Source organism: Sclerotinia sclerotiorum, genomic scaffold (assembly GCF_000146945.2).
Source record: "Sclerotinia sclerotiorum 1980 UF-70 scaffold_4 genomic scaffold, whole genome shotgun sequence".
In the NCBI taxonomy this organism is placed as follows: Eukaryota; Fungi; Ascomycota; class Leotiomycetes; order Helotiales; family Sclerotiniaceae; genus Sclerotinia; species Sclerotinia sclerotiorum.
Window position 1 is genome coordinate 965259 of NW_001820832.1, and position 21172 is coordinate 986430.

The 21172-nt window shown below is 42.3% G+C and overlaps 7 protein-coding genes and 1 non-coding gene across 8 annotated transcripts; 4 read left to right on the forward strand and 4 right to left on the reverse strand.

Annotated features, from left to right (window-relative positions):
* Nucleotides 1–719: 719 nt before the first annotated feature.
* Nucleotides 720–1220, reverse strand: SS1G_03458 (predicted protein; the record flags this gene model as incomplete). The annotated part of the gene is made up of 3 exons (XM_001595319.1): nucleotides 720–870; nucleotides 940–1035; nucleotides 1120–1220. The coding sequence occupies 3 exons, from the start codon at nucleotides 1218–1220 to the stop codon at nucleotides 720–722; spliced, it is 348 nt and encodes a 115-aa protein (XP_001595369.1).
* A 1895-nt stretch (nucleotides 1221–3115) lies between these two features.
* SS1G_14554 lies at nucleotides 3116–3235 on the reverse strand. Its single transcript has one exon. It is a non-coding gene; the product is annotated as a tRNA-Met (tRNA).
* A 450-nt stretch (nucleotides 3236–3685) lies between these two features.
* On the reverse strand, nucleotides 3686–4843 carry SS1G_03459 (predicted protein; the record flags this gene model as incomplete). The annotated part of the gene is made up of 1 exon (XM_001595320.1): nucleotides 3686–4843. One exon carries the CDS (start codon nucleotides 4841–4843, stop codon nucleotides 3686–3688), a length of 1158 nt encoding a protein of 385 aa, XP_001595370.1.
* A 2547-nt stretch (nucleotides 4844–7390) lies between these two features.
* On the forward strand, nucleotides 7391–8980 carry SS1G_03460 (hypothetical protein; the record flags this gene model as incomplete). Its single annotated transcript, XM_001595321.1, has 1 exon — nucleotides 7391–8980. One exon carries the CDS (start codon nucleotides 7391–7393, stop codon nucleotides 8978–8980), a length of 1590 nt encoding a protein of 529 aa, XP_001595371.1.
* Nucleotides 8981–10208: 1228 nt separating this feature from the next.
* On the reverse strand, nucleotides 10209–11806 carry SS1G_03461 (hypothetical protein; the record flags this gene model as incomplete). Its single annotated transcript, XM_001595322.1, has 3 exons — nucleotides 10209–11138; nucleotides 11189–11620; nucleotides 11693–11806. The coding sequence occupies 3 exons, from the start codon at nucleotides 11804–11806 to the stop codon at nucleotides 10209–10211; spliced, it is 1476 nt and encodes a 491-aa protein (XP_001595372.1).
* Nucleotides 11807–12156: 350 nt separating this feature from the next.
* SS1G_03462 (predicted protein) lies at nucleotides 12157–12832 on the forward strand (the record flags this gene model as incomplete). Its single annotated transcript, XM_001595323.1, has 3 exons — nucleotides 12157–12191; nucleotides 12606–12642; nucleotides 12785–12832. The coding sequence occupies 3 exons, from the start codon at nucleotides 12157–12159 to the stop codon at nucleotides 12830–12832; spliced, it is 120 nt and encodes a 39-aa protein (XP_001595373.1).
* A 685-nt stretch (nucleotides 12833–13517) lies between these two features.
* Nucleotides 13518–16769, forward strand: SS1G_03463 (hypothetical protein; the record flags this gene model as incomplete). Its single annotated transcript, XM_001595324.1, has 2 exons — nucleotides 13518–13530; nucleotides 13816–16769. The coding sequence occupies 2 exons, from the start codon at nucleotides 13518–13520 to the stop codon at nucleotides 16767–16769; spliced, it is 2967 nt and encodes a 988-aa protein (XP_001595374.1).
* Nucleotides 16770–18029: 1260 nt separating this feature from the next.
* On the forward strand, nucleotides 18030–19719 carry SS1G_03464 (predicted protein; the record flags this gene model as incomplete). Its single annotated transcript, XM_001595325.1, has 3 exons — nucleotides 18030–18056; nucleotides 18261–18327; nucleotides 18473–19719. 3 exons carry the CDS (start codon nucleotides 18030–18032, stop codon nucleotides 19717–19719), a joined length of 1341 nt encoding a protein of 446 aa, XP_001595375.1.
* Nucleotides 19720–21172: the final 1453 nt, after the last annotated feature.

A 21172-nucleotide genomic window follows, 5' to 3' on the forward strand; every position in this document is an offset into this window, starting at 1 on the left:
AGCGTATTGAATATGCACGTACCATGGCGGGGTCAATCAACCACGATGGATCAACCCCACCAGCTGTACGGTCGGAGGGTCATGGTGGAAAGGGGATCCGGAACATCAGGTGAAAAACCATAAGGAGTCAAATTCAAGACCTTTGATTTACATACATACAGTACACATATCGACCATGAGATACGTTGAAATCTTTGCAGAACTGCATTCAATCTTCAATCTTCAACCTTCAATCTCCAATCTTCAATCTATTCCATCCAATGAATTGGTGACTGCATAACTCGACACTCCGAACACCACGCGCATTTTCTTATGACTTGTCAGCTTTCATTCCGGAGCAATCATTAAAGCTCGTGGGCAATTATCTTACCTACACAATCCTCAAGTTGTTTGGTCAAAGTCTTCGTTTCATTGCAATCTCAATATATTTCCAGTCATTATCGCTAACCATCAATGCCTAGGCTTAGCATCATGACCAAGTACTGACGCCAATGTGTCATGTGTAACGACACATGGAGTTCCATACTACTATTCAACCGATCTCTTCTTCCGAACCTTGGGAATTTCTTCCACAATAAAAGCCACATCCATCATCTAACCCATTCAAAACTCATTGAATTATTCCGCCATATATTAAGTTACTTCTTGGCTTTCCTATCAGTCTTCATGCTCTTCAAATAAGCTTTCTCCTCCAAGAGAATCTAGAAAATCTAAACATTCTAGAATACTATACCTGCAAGATTCTGCATGAATCTGAATGTAGTCAAATCGTACAGACAGAGGGAAGTTTGGGATCTTATTTTGCTGAACGTGTAAATCCCAAAATCACCTCCAAGACAAGTCAGAATACGAGTTTCGATTATTGCCGTACTTTATATTAATACTAGACAGATCTGTATCAACTAAATCCTCAGCTCGATAATCTACAGTAGTTCTTACATTATCAAATCTCCGTACAACATTTCATCCGTACTCGGTTTGAAAGCCTCATGGGAAAATATTAAGAAGCGGTCAACCGAAGTAACCTTAGCCTCGCTAGGAAAAATCCCTATCTTGAATTCTACGCCGCAAATGTTTGCAAGCAAGACCTTTTATATCCAATAAAAGCGAAAGGATTACAAATGCCCAGATCTTGCAGTGAGGCATTTACGCCGACCGCATTTCCAAAATAGTTGATCCTGTCCGCTATAACCTTCCATCTTAACTACAAGGTAATTCATTTTTACCCTTCTCAATAACTAGGATACCTTTGGCTGATGGCGGTTATATCAAAAAGCCTATCCGAAATTCCATCTTTCCTGGTAATCGAGATGTGTGCATCAAGTCCATGCAGGTTTATGTGCAAAGTCGCGTGCGCCGACACTTTCGGTGGTGATTTCTGATATTGATCCGATAATCATCTGTTCTTGTGGTAAGAAGAATATTTATGATGAAGATTTTTGAAAAAAGGCTTTTGAAACGATGAAAAAATGATCTTGGATTGATTACCTATGTCAGGCTAGAAAAGTTTCGTTAATGTTGAAAATTATACATTTCGCCTCTGTACTATCGCAATAACAAGTGTGTTTTAGAGGAACTATCAGCATGCATGGAAAGTTCCTTTCAACTCAATTACCCGTAATGTAATGGTCCGAGAATGGACTATTGCAGAATAACTCGTGGGGTTTATTCATGTACCTCGGGTCATTGCTGCTATGCGATACTATGCTTAGACTTTCAAATACGATTGCTTCATGCACGGAGTATATGCATCTGCTTTTGTCGTTATACATCCCTAGTCTATATATATTATGTTTTGCAGGATATTATGGGGTTTGTGTGACATGTATAAGTAAGGTGGGTTCGGGCTGATTTAGGGGTCGATAATATAGGGATCGATGTATTTAATCATTATGTTGTTTGATGTTTGAGTTTCTCCAAGGAGTTCTTGCTTCGTTCTGTTTTGGCATTTATATACAGATTCTTGCGCGCTTGCTTTTACTTTTACTATGTCCTCATGATTCTTTTGTATATCTAAATATTTAATATTTATTGATATTTTCTTTTAACGATGAAGTCAGTAAACCTTCTTTTCAGCAGAAAGTCCTTTCCCTCAAAAGAGTCAAGTGGTATTGAAGTCAATTTCTCACTTTCCTCTCGTCTTGCAAATATTGAATATTTACCTATACCTCTGTCCTGAATTTAAAGGAGTATATCTCGACTCCCTCACAGTTATGTATTGTTGTTCATCTTAGATGTACTCACCAGTCTTCACTATTTTTCATATTAAGGAAGTCAATATTGCCTTCGACATCTGAGTTTAGATGTTCATTAACTTTTATATTAAGATTAATTCCCTTATTTCATGTCATTCTGCTCATAGACGATGAGTAGTCTTCGTCGCTGCAGTATTTTTATTGGCGAATAACGGATACTAGATGTGATACAATGTCTAGTGAGTATTACTATTATTAGCACTTCTATTGAGGAAGAAAAGAGATCTATCATCTCTACTGCGTCGACAGCAGGATAGTACCTAGATGATGATCTTCAATAAGAGTTCTGACCTGAGGAGTAACCTCGATCCCTTCAAACTCGACAAGTTTCGCAAACAAAAAAAGAAAAAAAGGTTATTGTGCTTCTGAATCATTTATTTTATTAGTACAAATGTACTCGAGTAATCAAAATAGTCTATTGAATTTCACTTATATAGTCCAAACAATCCATAAACTCTTCCTTCTACTTCCCCAAAATACATCCAATATCATCTACTAAGATAAGAAGAGATTGATGAACTCAGCAACTTTCGCAAGAAAGGACTATTGTACTTCCGAATCAATCATTCACTTCATTCACTCCCCTAGTACCACTAAAATCAAAACAATCCACCAAATCTCTCACCTTCAAAAAAATCCATATATAAATAAACTCCTCCATCTCCCCTCTCCCCACTCCCTCTCCTTTACCAAAATACATCTCCCCTCCTCCCCTCCTCCCCTCCTCCCCTCCTCCCCTCCTCCCCTCTTCCCCTCTTCCCCTCTTCCCCTCTTCCCCTCTTCCCCTCTTCCCCTCTTCCCCTCTTCCCCCCTCACAAACCCAAAAACCCAAAACCCAAAACCCACCAAAAAAACAACCCTGTCCTCGGTGAGACTCGAACTCACGACCTTTGGATGGCACAGTAATTGTTAACAACTACCTCACATTGTATTATAAAGGAATATGAGACCAACGCTCTAACCAACTGAGCCACGAAGACTTATATGAGTTGTTTTTTTTAGGTTACTTATAATTATACAGTTTTTTTACAATTTATTACGGAGTGAGTTTTGGGATGTGGTTGGAGGGGTGGGGTGTTGAAGAGATTTTTTTTTCTGGGTGGGTTGGTGGGGCGGGGTGGATGGATGGATGGATTGGTAGAGGGAATATATTTAATTAATCTATAAATTTCTTTCTTCCAATTCATTTCATTACATTTGATAATATCATAAAGAGAGAAGATATCAATATCAATAACATCTCAACACATCGATCCATCCATCCATCCCATCCCATATACAATCTCCAATCTCCATTCTCTAATTCCCAAATTCTCACTCACTCATTCACTCACTCTATCCTATCGATTGATTCTCCCAACTTCTTATATCTATCGATAATAATCCTATAAAAATTAAATATTCCACACACACCCGATGATCCCTTCTACTCAAAATACATTTTCCCTCGGAATACCTTTCAAGCTCTGTCCTATGTGACTTGCAGCGATACTACTCGCTGCTCTTTCATTTCTTCTTCTATTTGTGCCGCTGATTCTTTCGCTTGCGGTTATACTTCCTCCTTTATTCTTATTCCTACTTCCGATTACACTTTTACTTGCATTTCTACCTCCGCTTCCGATTCCGCTTACACTTCCATTCTTACTTTCACTTCCAATTCCAATTCCGCTTATATTTCCATTTTTACTTTCACTTTCAATTCCACTTCCAATTCCGCTTATACTCTCAGCGGTCCTCTTATTCTTCATCTCATCCCTCGCACTTTGCCTCTCACTCTCTCTACTCCTCCTCCCATTAACAGAATGTTTCCTACTTTCTCTATTTCCGTTGCTTCCACTTCTTCTACAACTCCTCATTTCACTAACCAAACTCGAAATCCATGACACCGTATCCCTCTCCCAAGTATCCTTACTACTCCTACTACTCCTACTACCCCTGCTACTCCTACTACTCTCACTCCCTAGACAACTTCCACCCCCTCTCTGTCTATCCACTCTTCCAATTCTCAATTTCCTTAATACTCTCCTAATAGCTCCTATCGGCTCACATAGATAAAAGATTCCCATATCGTCAAATAATGATATCCATTCCACATTACATAATTCAAGTAATGGTTTACATAAAAGAAGAATACCGAGATCGTCGAGAAGATTGAGGAATGCGAGAGCAATAGGTGGTGGTTGATTGGAAATGAGTGTAGAAGCTCTTGATACGTCTGCTGGGGAGAAAGTAGTGTAAGGAGGAGAAGGAGGGAGACGAGTTGGAGCGGAAGGATAACCGGATGTTAGGCTTGTCGTGGGAGGAAATGCATCGGGAGATCTGGAGTGCGATGCAGGTGTTTCTGATGTATTACGAGTGGAGTGGGATGGAGAGCGAGAATGGTGGGATTGATGTGGTCGATGTGGTCGATGTTGAGTTTGATTAGTAAGTTGTGGTTTGTCTAACGAGTCGACACTAATATTGATGGTTGGAGAGCGAAAAGTTGATGCCAGTGAGGAATTACGCGTGGGGGTATCATAGGTTCGTGTCCGTATACGTCGTCTATGTTCATGTTCTTGTTGGAGATAGAGTGACGATGGAGGTGACATGATGCCTGGCTTAAGCCTGACCGTCTGAGATATTGAATGTCTCGTAAAGCTGTTTCGTTGAGGTGTAAATTGGATTTTAAAAATAGTTGTGATTAAATTAAAAAGATATGACCATGCAATAAATCTTTCTTTAAAAAAGGATAATAAATATACAATCAAATCAACGCTGGCAAGTAATAAGCTGGCAAGCAATCAAGCAAGTAGAAAAGAGTGAAATGACGAAAATGGATAAAAATAAATCTACCTGTTCAAATGCCTGCAAAGTAACAGTCGGGTGAAAACTATTCAATGAAAAATAGGAGATTCATGAACTTTTGAAACTCGAGAAAGTATATATTACTCCTCGACCGCTTCATTGGAAAATGTTATGTTTCCATCGAAAGTTCGAAACACTCCATCATTACTGTCTGGCACGTTTTCAAGAAGAGGAAACAAAAGAGGGACCCAAAAGCAAGACAACAAGGCTCTATTTAGAAGATCATGGAAACGTAACTATTCACCGTTCGTTTCATTTGAAATCTCATGAGGCGTATCTCTGCCTAAACAACTGTGGCTTTTTTCTCCCAATACCTGGATTCTGTTACTGGCGACTTCGCTGGCAATCTGATCCATCTAGACTTTTCCATTTATGAATATCCCACCTTGTTCATGGGTACGAAAGTAACCTTTGTCGCCTCATTTCATTATCATTTGACAGAGATTTCGTTCATAAAATGATTTCCTGATCGCACACCGTACAATCAGAATGCAAAATATGGGGGTTGAAGAAGTTGAAATGATTGGCGACACGTCTATTCCATATATAGATTGAGGGCGGATAATTATCGTGTACCTATCGGCTTTTCTTCCTATCTGAAACGACGTGCACTCAGGCATTTATACAGCCTTATGGAGTAAAAAATGGAGAAGAAATGGGGAAAGTTATGGAGACAAACAGGCGAATCTGCCTTTTCATGGATGGCTCAAGGGCTTGTGACGTGTCAGGGGGGTGTTTTGGGAATGGTAAGAGAAGCTAAGAGAGCCCTGAAAATCCTTTATGCTTCTTTCGTTCTTGCGTTCCTTTTAGCTTTTAGGCTTACTCGTTAGGGATTGAGGTCGCACGGTTGGGCAAAGCGGAAACAGGATTGACGGATTTATTGTTTGATAATAAATATCTGGAGATGGTAAAAGGGGATCCTCCGGTAGATGTTTATTAGTAAAGTGACATTCCATGTAGCATTTGTCTGTCTTGTGACGAGAAGAAAAAAGAGGAGAGGGGAATGAGGAGAAAAAGGAGAAGGAGGAGAAGAAGGGGAAGAAGGGGAAGAAGGGGGAGATGGGGGAGATGGAGATGGAGATGGGGGAGATGGAGATGGAGATGGGGGTGTAGGGGGAGAAGGGGAAGAAGGGTGAATAGAGTGAAGGATGAGCAGAAAGAAATATAAAAAAGAAGAGTACAATTTTATGCTAACTAGGTACTAATGCTAATGCTAACTGGTACCTGTTTGAGAAAGACCCTGAATCCAAAACAGTCAAATCAACGGATCGGTCCGTCAATAATCATGAGCTAACCAATTAAATCAACACATTTGATGCATAACCAAGCAAAAGGAGTACCGGAATCATTCATATTTTATGCAATGACAACATTAATTGCATATTTCTAGCATTTTTTGGAGGAATAAATAAATGACCAGGAGACTAGAGAGACAAATGGGATTCAATGTATGATGACAACACATCAATAATGTGTATGTATATGTAAATGTAGATGTATGTGTATGTATGTAATATGTGTACTAGGTAGATAGATAGATATCAAGCAGGTACGTATGTATGTAGGTATGTACAAGAAGTTAGATATAATTGTTCGATTTCCTTTCACCGATATTTGAAAATGAAAGACACAAGAAGAGAAAGAGTCTTGTATTCAAGTGAAAGGCCAAAGAACCCAAGGAAGGACAAGGGAAAAGAAAGAAAGAGAAAACCTTTTTCTCGATGAACGGGAAGTGGATCGTGCTCTCCGTCATAATTCCTCGGCCGAATGCCAGTAGTCGCACCTGAAGATCAGATCAATCATCAGCCAGCCAGCCTTTCATTCATTATCTCATCATCAGCTTGCGACGACCCAATTAGTTCTTATCAACTTACATTACAATAACTAATAACTATTTGACTCAGAAACTCTCTTATATTCTTCTTCAATTTATGCTCAAATCAAGTCAATCCCACCCCCATCCGATTCATTCATCCACCCATTCATCCCTCCATCCATTCATTTATTCATTCATTCATTCATTCCTTCAAGAGTCTTCAACAAATATACCACTTGAAAATTCTGGGTATGAGTATTAATACCTACCTAAGCTAGTATACCTTCAAAACAACTCCCGTTCAGTTTCACACCACACGTACATACCTACATACACTCATCTCAAAGTCAAGCTCGAGTCAATTTCAGCAATCAAATAAATCAATAAATAATTAAACGACATATACCCCAACATCCGAAACCTCCCTCCAAACTTTACTCACTCTTTCATTCCTTCTGCCACGGGTGCATTCAAAATGGCACATTTAATCCGATTACCACTCTCTCATTCAGGTTCTACCGTCAATTCACCAATGTCCATTCATCAACATCATCTAGGCCAAGGTCCAACCTCCTTTTTCCCTCCACCTACCTCGTCCCCAGGGCAATATAAACACCACTCACCTCTCAGCGACATACCGATTTCTCCTCCTCACACTCGATCCGCTTCTGCAGAAAATACTGCCGCTCAATTGATTGAAGACTTCAGAAGATATTCACACAAATTAAGAGATCAGTATGAGGGGGAACGAGCCCACATTTTGGCTGATAGACAACGAGCAATAGAAGTCATAGCAGAAGAACGAGAGTTATGGGAGAAAGAAAGAGGGATGTTAATTTCTCGAATTCGAGATCTCGAGAACCGACTCGTATCCAAAGGAGAGATCTTATCGCCCACTGGAGTGTTCAATCTGGATTTAGCAAGTTTTGGCTTTAGTCCAGCAGGAAACATGTTCACCAGTCCAACAGGCGTACCGATCATCAAAGGACCACCAAAAGTAACCGCATCTCCATCAGGGAGTGGAAGTACAGATTCGAAAAAATCATCGCATGGTCACCAGGAAATCAAACAAGAGTCTGGAAGAAATGCCGATGGTTCTCCATTTTACGCACCAGCACCACAAAACCCCACGAGAACATTTTCAACAGAATCAGAGTCATTGAGAGTTGAGGACATTCATGCGCCAAGACAAACACCAATCCAAGTTATCCAGGAATTAACTCCATCCGATTTTGTTGGATCCTCTCAATATGTTTCACCCGAAGTTGCAGATTCACATCACTTTAATGTACATTGGGAGAAGGATGGGAGTAGTAATGGGGATATTATTGGTGCTGATAGTATAGATATATCACAAATCGCTCCACATCTCGAAGGTGTACCAATCAAAGCCAGCGCCGTGGATCCAGTATTCGTTGCTCAAGTATTAAGTCCAAGATCTGCCAGTCCGAGATTAAGCCCCAACGTTAGACCGCCAGGGAGAGATATTGGTTCAACACTAGGGAAAGCACATTTGGAATCGGAAAACAAGAGATTAACGATGTATGCTGGCCATACACCTAATCATTCCATCTCACGCTTTTCGGATTTGGTCAAGGAGAGTCAAGAGTCTGAAGGGGATGAAACGCCTAGGGGCTTCAGTGGACATCTCCATCGGGGTTCGCTTGCGCCAATTCCGGATGAGGATGAAAGACTCGCACTAGATGGAATAAAACCAGATGAAGAAGATGAAGAAGTACATGATCGCCCATTGACGGGCCTGTTAGGCCTTACCAATGTTCCAGCCAGGGATGAAATTTTCCTCGAAGCACTTACGGAGAAATTGGAAGAAGTAAAAAACTCAAGACCAGGTAGTAAAGAGACGAGTCCATCTGCGAGCGTAGGTAGTTTGAGTCCCATTTTGGAGATGAAAAGACCGAGGAACAGATCTATTGGTGGTGGTGGTGAAGATGGAAGGGGCATGGAGGGAGAGGATGATGAGGACGAGGATGAGGATGAACCTGTCGAAGTGAAGTTGAAGTTGAAGTCGAGTATAAATTTTGGGAGACCAATGGGTTTTAGATGATTGGCTATCGTTAAATCTACCAATCTTGGCAATCGGGTGGTTTTCTTTTTGTCTTTCCTACTGGGCACGCAGGCATTCACTTTGATTCGACTACGACCGAGGAGTAAGTTGGCATTTGTATGGACGGACGCTATGATTTATGAGTGTCGTAATTGGAAATCACCACTTCCTTCTCCAATTTAGCTTTAGGCTGGGTTAGGTCGGATCGAGCAAGTAATCGAAATTTGGATGGACGGAAGGCAGGAAGATTGCCGCAAACTCAACTCTCAAACAGCATGATGAAACACCATGGATAGAACATGGACGGGATGGAATGGGACAGGACACATAGTCATAGCGGGAAGATAGACGGATGGAAAGATACCCCTTTTACACTTTTTACACTTTTTAGCCTTTTTTTCCCTTTACAAGATTTCTTTTGTGTTGTCGTCAGCGGAACAGATTTCGAAGGATTACTTTCATCTTAATTTTCACTTTCATATCTACATATCTACATATCGATTGATGAATTGATGGATGGATGCAGTATAGCGTAGCGCAATGGAATGGAATGGATTCATGGATTGGAATAGATTGGATGGGAATGAATTACCGCGAGATACGGAAAAAATAGTATAGCGTCGTATCGTATCGCATGGGCATAGCATAGCATAGCATAGCGTATAACGAACGTATAGCAGAATAGCGAATAGCATTATTAATATACCTTTTTTCTTAATTGGAAAATCTTTCTTCATGTATGGTTCTATCTCGTTGCGTGTTGCTTTTGTTACATGGGTGATTTCATGTGTATGTGTATGTGGTACGTGATAGGGAAAGAGAAAGAGAGAGGTAGTTGAGTTGTCATGCCCATTACATTCTTTTCACTGACATTGATCTTGATATCAGAATATTATAGTATACTTTGGTAAGATCTTACTTAAAAGTAAGTCCTTTATTTGATCGATTTGTCCATCCACTCTTCATCCTTCATCCTTCATCCTTATCCATGTTCCATCTTTCATCTTTTCTCCATGCCTGCCTGATATAGGATCCTAGATGTCATTCATAGATTTTGGAGCTAGATATCTCCAATGTATTTCTCCCATAGCATATCACAAACAGATTGTCCTCCTCAAAGACTTTCGAAATAAATCCCTTCCGCTCCAGTGCTCGTAAGCTAAAATGAAATGGAGCGCTTTCATAAAATCAAACAACCTCTCACCCCTTTACTCCATCCCAGTTGCGTTCATGCAGCTTTACAATAATTGGCCGGAAAACTCCCCTTCACTCCTTTCAATTCCCCATCCCACCAATCATCTGTGCTATCCGTCTTCTTCGTAACCCTGATTCGGTCACCTTCTTTGAAACTCAAATCTCCTTTTCCTTGTCCCTCGAAACTGTAAAGCGCTACTACGAAAATTCCACCATTAGATGAGCCGAGACGTTTAGGTGGAGGAGGCGGAGGCTTTTTCTTGCCAATGGCAGAATTGACGGCTAAGCCTTCGTTGGTAGAGCCGCGTTGGAAATAATCTGGCGAGGGGCCAGCCGGAGTATAGGAGGAATGGGTGGACGCAGGAGTTAAATGGTTGGAGTAGTCTGCGTCAGGGGTTGGGAGTGGAGGTTCAGAGTAGTCTGTGCTGGGAGCTGTGGGGGGTGAAAATACAGGTACGGTATGTGCCGAAGTAATGCGAGGACGTGAGGCGGAACGAATAGGGGGTGGTCGATCGGGTCTGGGAGACCGAGCTTCGGAATATGTGGTTGAGGCGCTGGGGTTTGGGGAAGGGTCTCGATTGGTGCTCATAGACTGATTTGAGGGACGGCGAGAAAAACCATTGCGGACGTTAAGACCAGTTACGGATTTGGCATTGGCGTTTTCATCGCCAAGGTTCATAGGTTGATGGGTGGCCTTGCCACGGCGTATGCAGTCTATCAGTTCGACTTCTTGTTTTATGGGGAGGTAACTCTGGTTCCAGACTGCGATTACGTCTTCCATCGGTGGTGGTGGAGAGGGTAGACCCACATCTTCGCAGTAGTTGTGTAGTGCTGTATAATATTGGGCGAGGAGGGTATTTTGGATCATTATTTGGGCAGCGAGTAGATGTGGGAGTATCGAAAAAGCTGCAGCAATCACGGGTGGTAGTGTTTCTCGAAGGTGAGCATCCGCATCTTTGAATGCCTGGGAAACAATTAGCAGTGATTTTATACATGAAATATGCAAGACCCTACCTCTGCTGCCCTCCCTTGTTCCTCTTCAGCCTTTGCTAGCGCCGCGTTCTCTCGATCAGTTCTCTTCATCTTCGCAGAAGCTTTGTTGACCTTGTCTATATATCTCTCCCAATCCAATCTTTTATTCTCCCGTTTCTTAATTGTCTTCCGGATAGGTTGTAAAAAGTCCTTTGCTTCTGTAGCTGGTTTTGTAACCCGAGAGTCCATCATCATAACCTCTTCCAGTAAATCTGTTTTCAGCTCCGCATATGTTTCCTTTAATTTTATAGTTCGACTCATCTGTTGGCGAGGGGTAACTGCTGGATTGTCTCGATGAGCATCGCTGGTGCCTACGATGGGCTGGTATAATTCTTCGAAACTGGTTGCTGTGTTCAACTGAGTGGAAAGCATGGATACCCATGCGTCTCTCCATGCTTTGGAAGCTTCAATTATCTAGTTATCTATATCAGTAATGCTTCGTGTGTTGGGTTTGCAATTATGGCGCGACATGCAGAGACAACCTACCATATTGAGCATCTTATTCGCATCTTCATAGTCGTTCAGAAGTACCGATACTTTCGCAGTATCCCCAGGACCTTTATTCCTGATCTTCCCGATCTGCCGGTGCATAGAATTCATATTGTGAGTGAAAGAATGTATCAATTAAATCGTAGTTGCTATATGTGCTAGGGCACCACAAGGAGAGAGTTGGAGATGGATGATCCACGTTGTTAATGCTGGACGATTAAAAAGCTCTTGGTTGATATATGAAAGTAGGGACAGCTGTTAATAAATTGATTGATAAGTTTCCAGTATCAAAACATAGCCGAATTGGTAAATTAAAGAAAGTCGACCGAGTGTTTCCAAGAATGATTCGGATTCCTGTGAGAGTTTGTATCGTAGGATTTTATTGAGAAATGCGCAGCACCGAAGATTAGGTTTACCTAGGTAGGTATTGAAACCCAAACTAGTTTGCGGGGTTCATAAAAATGGATGAATGGCCTGTGCCTCCTTATAATAACTTGTAAGTAGAAACTAACTTCTTGACTTCAAGTGATATAAATTGGTCGCTCAGCACTTTATACGAATATAATTACGGTATTTTTACGTTATAACACACGTGTAGGGGTGCTTCTGCAGAGAGATTGATATTGGCAGCTGTACTCGTTAAATTATCTACTCCGTATACTTCAGTCTATGGGTTTTCTTCTCGTATCTGAGCTCCCTGCCAAGTTTGAGAGCACCTTATATCTCCTGTTTCAAAACGAATGAGCCTCTGTATCGACATCACGTCAGACGTGTCATATCGAACCATGAAACCAACCGTTGGTTAAAGATCCTTCTCTCCCTTACCAGAAATTATATGGATCAAAAATAAACCCATGAACATTCCTTATGGAATTTAACATTCTGCTGACGTCTTCTCAAAACAAAATAGACAAACTATAACAAATGCGCTTGTGAACTATCGAGTGGTAAGTAGTATCTAGTCTGGAACGGCCCGCCGACCATTCATTGCCTGTCCAGTGGATTAGGGGTTGCCTTTACGTAAGCGAGTGGGTGTCGTCAGGATTTTTGGTAATTCTACACCGAAACTTCCTTAATCGGTTCCGATAGGCATGTTGTTATACGATCAGTGATGTAATCATCATGCCTCCAATATAGTCTGTGCCTGAGTAGCAGCAATAGTATCAAGATGAGCTATGAGACTTTTACCACTAGCACATACTGCAACTTCAACATTGCAGTACTAGTCTCATCTTTGAAGCGTACTGCTTTTCAATGACCGAAATCTGAAAAGCTGTTCTTGGGTACCTATTTCTGAGAGATGTGCAGTATTATTTCTTTGGTATTATTGAAAACTTAGGCCAGGACGACCAGTACTGCATTGTTGTTCCCAACATAGAATCTCATCACCGCCTCGACCAGCCAACATATCTCGAATAGCCATGATATCCTGATAAGCTAGCCTAGGTGTTACATTCCATGAATCAAAAATATAGCATACTTCAGAGTAGACGAGTATAATAATTTTCGAGTCTTCGCAAGACTCGGTGTAAGCAGCAAGCTGGTTCCTCGATGCAAAAGGCGCTTCAGCATAGCTATCAATTAGTAGAAGTCCCGTCCGTGGTGGGATAGATGACGTTCTCATAATCAGTCCCTGTATTGGCATCTATGATCAGCTCGGCCAAAGTTTTGAAAATACCTGGATAATTCTCAGTCGTCGTGGAGCTATGATCAAATGGATTGAAGGACATGCTGTGTTACTGACTAGAGCTCGGATTCAATGCTACGCCAGCAATTGCTCGGGTTTGTAGAAGTAGCAGCAGCGATGAGACAAGAGTTCAACATGGCGGAAACGTGTATGAATGATGAAACCTCAGTGACTGTCCAAACCTCTCCTTGGGAATGCCACAATTTGAAATATCTACGACATGGATCACTCCAATGCCTTGAACGGCAATCCTCAAACTTTATAACTTTCCACAATTCAAACTCCCATGATATATATGTCGTTTGATTGAATGCAATCCAAATTATTGAATACGGCAGTTCAGACATGTCGTCAGCAGATAATGGCTGAGAATAATATGAACACGCTTGTTAATTTAAACGTGCTTATCGTAGCTTAACCTCGTGCTTATCAGCACGTGAGAGGGCGGGAGTCGGCGCGTTGGATTATCTAGGTTTCGCGTCATGTAAGGATCCGACGAAATCCAAAATTGACTTCAAGTCAAGGCAATCATTTCCACAAGGATGCCTACTGCTTAACGATTCCATCAATACCAAAGTCACATTGGGCATTTGCAATGCCTTGAAGAAGACTTCATTTGCCCTCGTCACTATGTCTATGGACGTTCCTCCAGATCAGAATACCGCGCCGGTCCTCGAATTTCGATGCCTCTATTCAGCTGATACCCGTCGAAAACAGAAGCGTTGGCAAGATGGGCGACTCAAATTTCATACTTTCAACAAACGTGTCATGGTGTTTGACGAAAAAGCGAATCTAGTAGGAGATGCACACTGGCGCGAAAAAGCTCCACTCGATGAGGGAGCCGAGTTGGAGTTGGAAAGGAATGGCATATTGGTCACAGTAACGGAATTCATAGAAAGGAGGGATCAAGATCTCACCGAGCTCATCGATAAACGAGTCAGAGAAAGGGAGGAGCGATTTATTGCAAGAAATGGAGATTCATCGCCAGCACGATCCGCAGCATCTGTTATTCGGTCGCAAACTATTGCAGCAGCTCATCTTAAGCCGAAGCCACTTAACTCTATACTTGGCACACCTTATGGTCATTATGGAAAGGCATTTATACCAAACACATCTCCGTTCGAACAACGGCAGATGCTGAATGCTAGCCATGCGAGTGAAAATGACAGTCCCAGGCCTACAAAACGACGTAAGGCAAACGAAACTCAACCAAGTAAAATTGGCTTTGCGCAGAATCTTATGGGGGCTACCTTGTCATTCACGCCGACATCATCAAACACCGGGCCTATAAGATATGAATCCTTAAAGCTCAAGTCCATACAGCGGTCCAAAATTAATGACAACAAAGAGAATGGAGACAGAAACGAAGCCGTCCCATCTAATAGGAAGCAAAGCTTGGTAGTCGACATGGCTAGAAACGCAGACACCTCTAAGAGTCGAACCCAAGCACGAAAGAGAGACAGGCCTGAAAAAGGTGGATATGCTAGCAACCTTACTGGCGCATCTCTATCACTCTCTTCTCTTCGCGGAGCTACATCTGGAAATATGGCAATGAATTCATCTGTGCAAAAGAACCAATCAACAACTATCGACTTGTCAGTGGATCCTAGTTCTGATGAAGATGACCACTCGGCTCCAGTTCCCAAGCCTAGAGAAGCTGCTGGCAAGAAAAATAAACGGCCAGTCGACTTATCTGAGAAGATTTCGCGATCATCAACTCTGCCATCAGGAATCACACTAGCACCTAAACCAGCAGCAAAAGAGACGATTAAACGGCAGGAATCTCAGAACAGATCCTCACCACTGAATCAGCTACCGGAAAGGCCCCATTCATCTCTGCGCATCAGGTCCCGTCCACGAAATAAGATGTTGATGTTTATTGATCAACCTAGCCCAAAATCTTCTACATCAATAGAAAATGGGACTAATAGTCCATTTAACTCAGATTCTGTTATTTTTTCAACTAAAACACATTCTAGCTCCAAGGCTTATTTGTTGACAACAGAACGAGAGACCGCCTCAGCTGCAGGGAAATTATCTTCACCTCCCAGATCCTCGATTAGTAATGATGCAAATAACGATTTGGTTAATGATCATGGCAATAATGAGCCGCACATTTCGGCGTCCCAGAATGATTTAATCCTTAGTAATTTCGAGGAGCCGTTCCCCTCTTCACCAGGCACTGGTATCGATCATCAAACAATAGATGCAATACTGTCTCGCAATAAGTTGATGGGCGCCCAAAACTCCATACCCAATGCTGCATCATCATTGATGGACCAGGGACATTCGGTACACAACCAACAACGTCACTCGAGCAACATAGGAGATAGTTCCAGACGCCCTAGACTAGACTATCTTTCAAGCTTTAGCGATAAGATTCCGCAGAGAGTTGAGGATTATGCGCAAGATCATGAATATCAATTGCCTAAATATCTACCCAAAGCGTCAGGAACTACAGAGAAACGAATTAGAAATGCTGTTGACCCGAAGAAGGGCGCCGCGCTAGTTCCGGACTCAAAGACTACTGCCTTAGAGACTCGGGCAGAATCTAATGTGCTTCCTTCCCTTGCAGAAGGTGGTACGGCAGCAATTTCTGAACCTACCTACAAACCTGACACCGAATCTGTCACTACATCAGACCCCACTGAAACGATAACGCCATGCGCCCTCCAACAGAACTCGGTAATACCAAAAGCTACGCTGCATCTTAATATTGCGGATAACAGCAAACCCGAAAATTTGGTACCAGAGACTGTGATGATTCCAAAAGCTGGATTTGAGGATGAAGAAAGTGCTGTTAGTATCATGCACGAGGCGGGCTCGGAGATTATCGAATCGGATAAATTTTTGGTAGGCATAGCATCTAATAGTTCTACTTTCGACACAGCTGATCCCTCCATGGCTAAATTCATGCCGGTGCCAAACCAGCATCGACTGGAAACAGCCCCTATCAAGACGACTTCTAGTCTCGTTCCCCAACCATTGAAATTGCCTCCACCGGCACCATCTTCTAACAATTTCGAGATTAAGCAGTCATCAAGCTCAATTCTAGACTTTATCCCTGCTGAGCAAAAACGAAGTGACGAGACCGGCGGGTTTGTGTCAGCAAATCAAATAATAGAGAAAGAGGCACAAAGTCATACTCACGGTCTTTCAAGGCCTAGAATAATCAACCCCGCAACTCGTGGAATATCAATCCTGAAGGTTCCAGCTGTTAATCATACGGGCCCACCCGCGGTGATCTCTCGAGGTGTTGGAAGCGGGGGAAACACTATGAACAACACGCTAGGAAATTTTGGAAGTGAAACAGGCAGTAAAGGGCCATGGAGTAGAGAATCATTCGACTTGTTTGGATCATGGAGGCCTCCTGTACAACAGTCATAAACAAATGCATACCCATTGTCGCTCGCCCCGCCAAACTGTTAGGATTTCTGCCTCTCCAGCAAACATAAGGAGCAGCTACTCAATCATACTGTCGTCAAATCTTCAATTTTCAAATAGAATGGCTTTTCTGGAACTATGAGCTCCTGTCTACCAGCTACATTCAAGAGACTGCTTTACTGCGAAGATTTGTGACGAGCCGAGGGACTCGCAGAACCTCGTATTGCTAGACAACCTTTGGGCACAGAACTAGCTTAAAGGGCGTGAATAGGGCGGTGCTATCTCGTTTCAGAAAGCTCAATGGAGTTTTCGTACACAAAATAATTAATTGCTTCGCCACACAAGTTGTCGCCGTCGCCTCTTTCTCCTCGTCACACATCGCAAGCTAAGTGATATCGTGATGCTCACCCATATTTGCTTACCTAGGGGGTCAGATTAAGTCTTCGGTACTCTATAGTACAGGACCTAATCTTCATTGAAATGTTATTGGGAGGGTGTTTTGTGTATACCAAAATAATCCCAGTTCTCACAACAATGGCACTCATGTCTCGCCCGGCATTATGCAGCTTCTACCAGCCACATCTTCCAGAACGTTTCTTATCTCCACTGCGAATCTCGCTAGGAAACAGAAGAACAAGTACTTGCACCGCCTCTCGTCCCGTTGTTTTTCAACCATCGAAATCATTTAGGAGATTCGTGTCAATGTTTTCATGCTCGATTGCAATATCGTGTTTTCAATTATTAGTGTGGATGTCGAGCAGTTCACCGAAATCCCTGCGGCAGCCGTGGTAGGCTCGTCTAAAAGTTGAGGGCGCTGGGTAATGTGTAGCCTCATGGCTACATAAGAAATATGGTAAGGCTCTTCCGTCTCTTCTATTAAAGGCAAACAGAACTCTCCGTTTGCGAAGTATCTCATATTATTCCGTTTATTGTAGAATAACTATTTGATAAATACAGTTAACACGGGAGGCATTTCAACTTTTTAGCCTTCAGCCTTACTTTGACCCAACAAGCACCACCCACTCATCCAGAGGTGCAACCAACTTGTCAAAATATTTACGTCGGACTGGGCCACCGAAATGTATTCTCGACCGCATAACAATCTGCGGCCACCTTTATCTAGACCTCGAATTCATCAGCAAAGTTCATCCATAAGACTTCATCATCATACCCCTTCATTGTCAGGCCAAACATCGTCTTCCTCTTCGTCTCAACGTGCAGCAGGTGTCGTAAAGAAACCTATTCCTCCATACAAAGTCCAACATGCTTCAAAGTTATATAACGAGTTCCGTATGAAGGAAGGGCTGGCGCAACGATCCCCGGACCCAAATGCAACATCTCCAAGTAGTATTGGATCATTTGGGATTTCTAGCCTATCTGGACCTCTTACCAATGGATCCCAATCATCTCAGGCTAGGACTGTGCATTCTTTTGATGCAACTCCGTCGGATTGGTCTTCGGTAATGTCATTTGATCCTGACAGTCAATATTCAGGGCAGTCTGGGAGAAATCGGGCAGTCTCTTACCAAGGCCGGTCAGTACCACAGCGGACTAGGAAGAGGTTCGACCCTATGTCTAGAGCTAAAACAGCTTTGATTCGATATTTAGGAGCTTGCCAAAGTTGTAAAGATCGGAATGTCCCGGTATGTGGTCGAGCCTACCATTGTTGATGCTTTGCCTAACTTGTTTCTCTTAGTGTCCCTTAGAACATCATGATATTGAAAGCCTAGTCCATGCCCACCAATCAAATTCTATCACACAAGAAACCGATTCGCAGTCCTATAATGCGACTTCTCCTACATACGAACTAGAAATTTCAAACACCCCCTCTGGACAAGCTACACCGGTCACTTCACACAGCAAATATGAGCTGCAGGGGATTGGTGAGAGTTTTTTTGGCGTCGCACCTGAAATACCCTGCGGCGAATCAATCTTTTCACTCGAAGATATGGAATCTAGTCACAACCAAATTCTATGGGGATCGTCTGCTTCAATAGATATCGAGGCTCGTGCCGCGGCTCATTATTCTTTTGTTCAAAACGGTGGTCAATTTCCTCTTGGTGTCTGGGATGATTCGATGTTCAAATGCTACTATCTTGATGGCGAATGTCAGCAATCTTTTCTGGACGAAGAAGCTCTACAAGCACACTTTGAGACTGCTCACTTCGAGTTCAATCGCATTAATCCATGCCGTCGATATATTTGCATTCAATGCTACTCTGTGAATGCTCCTTTATGTAATTGTGGTGGCACAGTCAAAATGTTCATCTGTGGAAACTACATACGGACTGCACAGCTTCCACCCGAGCCGCCAACTAGACAACCTAATACTTATACTATGTTTGATACATCATCGATATTTTCAGGCCCGTCTTATGCATATTCGGATTTTGAGCAAGGGCTTGGCTTAAATGTCAACGAGGCTCAAAACTTCGACAACAGCGTCAACACCCATCTTTACAGAGATGGTAGTAGCATTTATTCGGACCCTAATGCTGGTACATTTGGTGCCTATACCTATGATTCTACGCAACCAGGAGGGAATAGATATAATAGAAATGTATGGATGTCCACCCAAAGACTAAACAAGGCTGCTGTAATTCCTATACGCCATCGTGCGGTGAAGCTCGGACATGCCTCGAAGCAACAAAAGATCTCGATTTTTATACTACTATCCTTGATGCTTATACTTACTAGCACACAACTAGTCCATTGTATCATATCTACCGTTTCGAAAATCGATGAATTCCTGCCTAGTATCCCAACTCTGGGATTTATAGGTTTTCTAGTATCTTTCGCTACAACTTGGGCTACGAGACATATTCATTCAATCCATAAAGCGAAGAAGTATAAAATGGTAAGTTCTGATGATGTTCCCTTGGCTCAAGGAAGAAGCTCTGACGATAGTCGTGTCCATAGCATCGATGTCCTCTTCATGCATTTACGCCTCTAGCAGACCAATACGGACAGAAGGTACCTCCTATTTTGATGCAAAAGAGAGTTTCATGATTTTATGAATCACGTATCACAATGAATCTCATGCCGCAACGTATAATAGCCACTATTTAACGAGTAATGGCCATGACGGTAATTATCGACTCGCAACCATAGCACAATTTCGCGAGCCAAAGAAAATAATAATAACAAAATACAGAACCCGAAAGACTATTCATTGTCGAATATGGATCGAGGCATTGAATGGTGGGTGGTACGCGGCACACTCGATCTAGTATCCGGCCTTATATCTCAGTGACGAGACAACCACGCATGTCCCTTCCACATTATGAATTTCTTTCGTTTTATCATCTCGCGTTTAGCATGGGATAGAATAGGCGTTGATCGTCTTTTCCCTTCGCAGTTTTGTTTTGGTCTGTATGTATCAGGCTCAAGCACAACACACTTACAAAAAATTACCTGCATTTGCATTCTCTCTATTCCTTTTTGCTCACGTTTTTGAGGGGTATTATTGCGGTAGCGTACTGGCACATGGATCGGGAACAGTGCCAATTTTGCTTTTTCCTTTTTTCTTTACCAAGGAGTATGAAATAAGGACGCGACATGAAGGATGCTGAATGAACAAATTTGATTGCAGAATGCTATGCTCGTGTACCAGGAGTCACGACAGCGATGAGATTATATTTAGTGAGATTATAGTTAGTATTATTGAGGGTATTCCAATTTCTGCAAGACGACCATGATATTATCTAGTGCAGTCATCGTCATCATCGACTCATTTCTGACACAGCAATATTTGTGATATTAATTGGTGGCTCTCTATGACTCAGTCACCTACTGTCGTGTTAAAGTCAGCGGGGATTGGCATAAATGATTATTTCTCATTCCAAATTTCTTGCAGCCCCGCCAAATCATGCATTAGTGATAATCCTCTTGGTCATCAGCTTAATTTGGATCTTCAATTCCAATTCGCTTGCTTTGAAATACGATCCGTCTGTTAAACCGTGATCCAACTACTGGAATCTTCTGGACTCACTCATGAAGTACTCGTGTAACACGTGATTACCAATATCGAATACCCCGCAATGCAGCGGTGAGACATCTGATTAACAGATTACAAATTCAAAGCTTTTACTTGCTCTCCCAGTTCGATATTGCATCTGCAGCCACGAAAAAGGGGGTGGAACATGTGCTCATTCTCTGGTCCGATTGGTAATGGTTTCAAAACTATGGAGGAAGGCGGAATCTTGGGAATACTCCGTAGATGCGCGAGTCGGAACCGGACATTCTTTTGTGTGGGGATGGATACTTGTTGTTCCTCTGTTGGACACCAACCCACTTTGAGATCTATAAATAGGAAAGAGCAATCTCATCTACCCATCCTTCGACGATATATAACTTTACCATAAACCCAGTGAATCTTATATATTTCTCTCTTCATCTCCACAAAG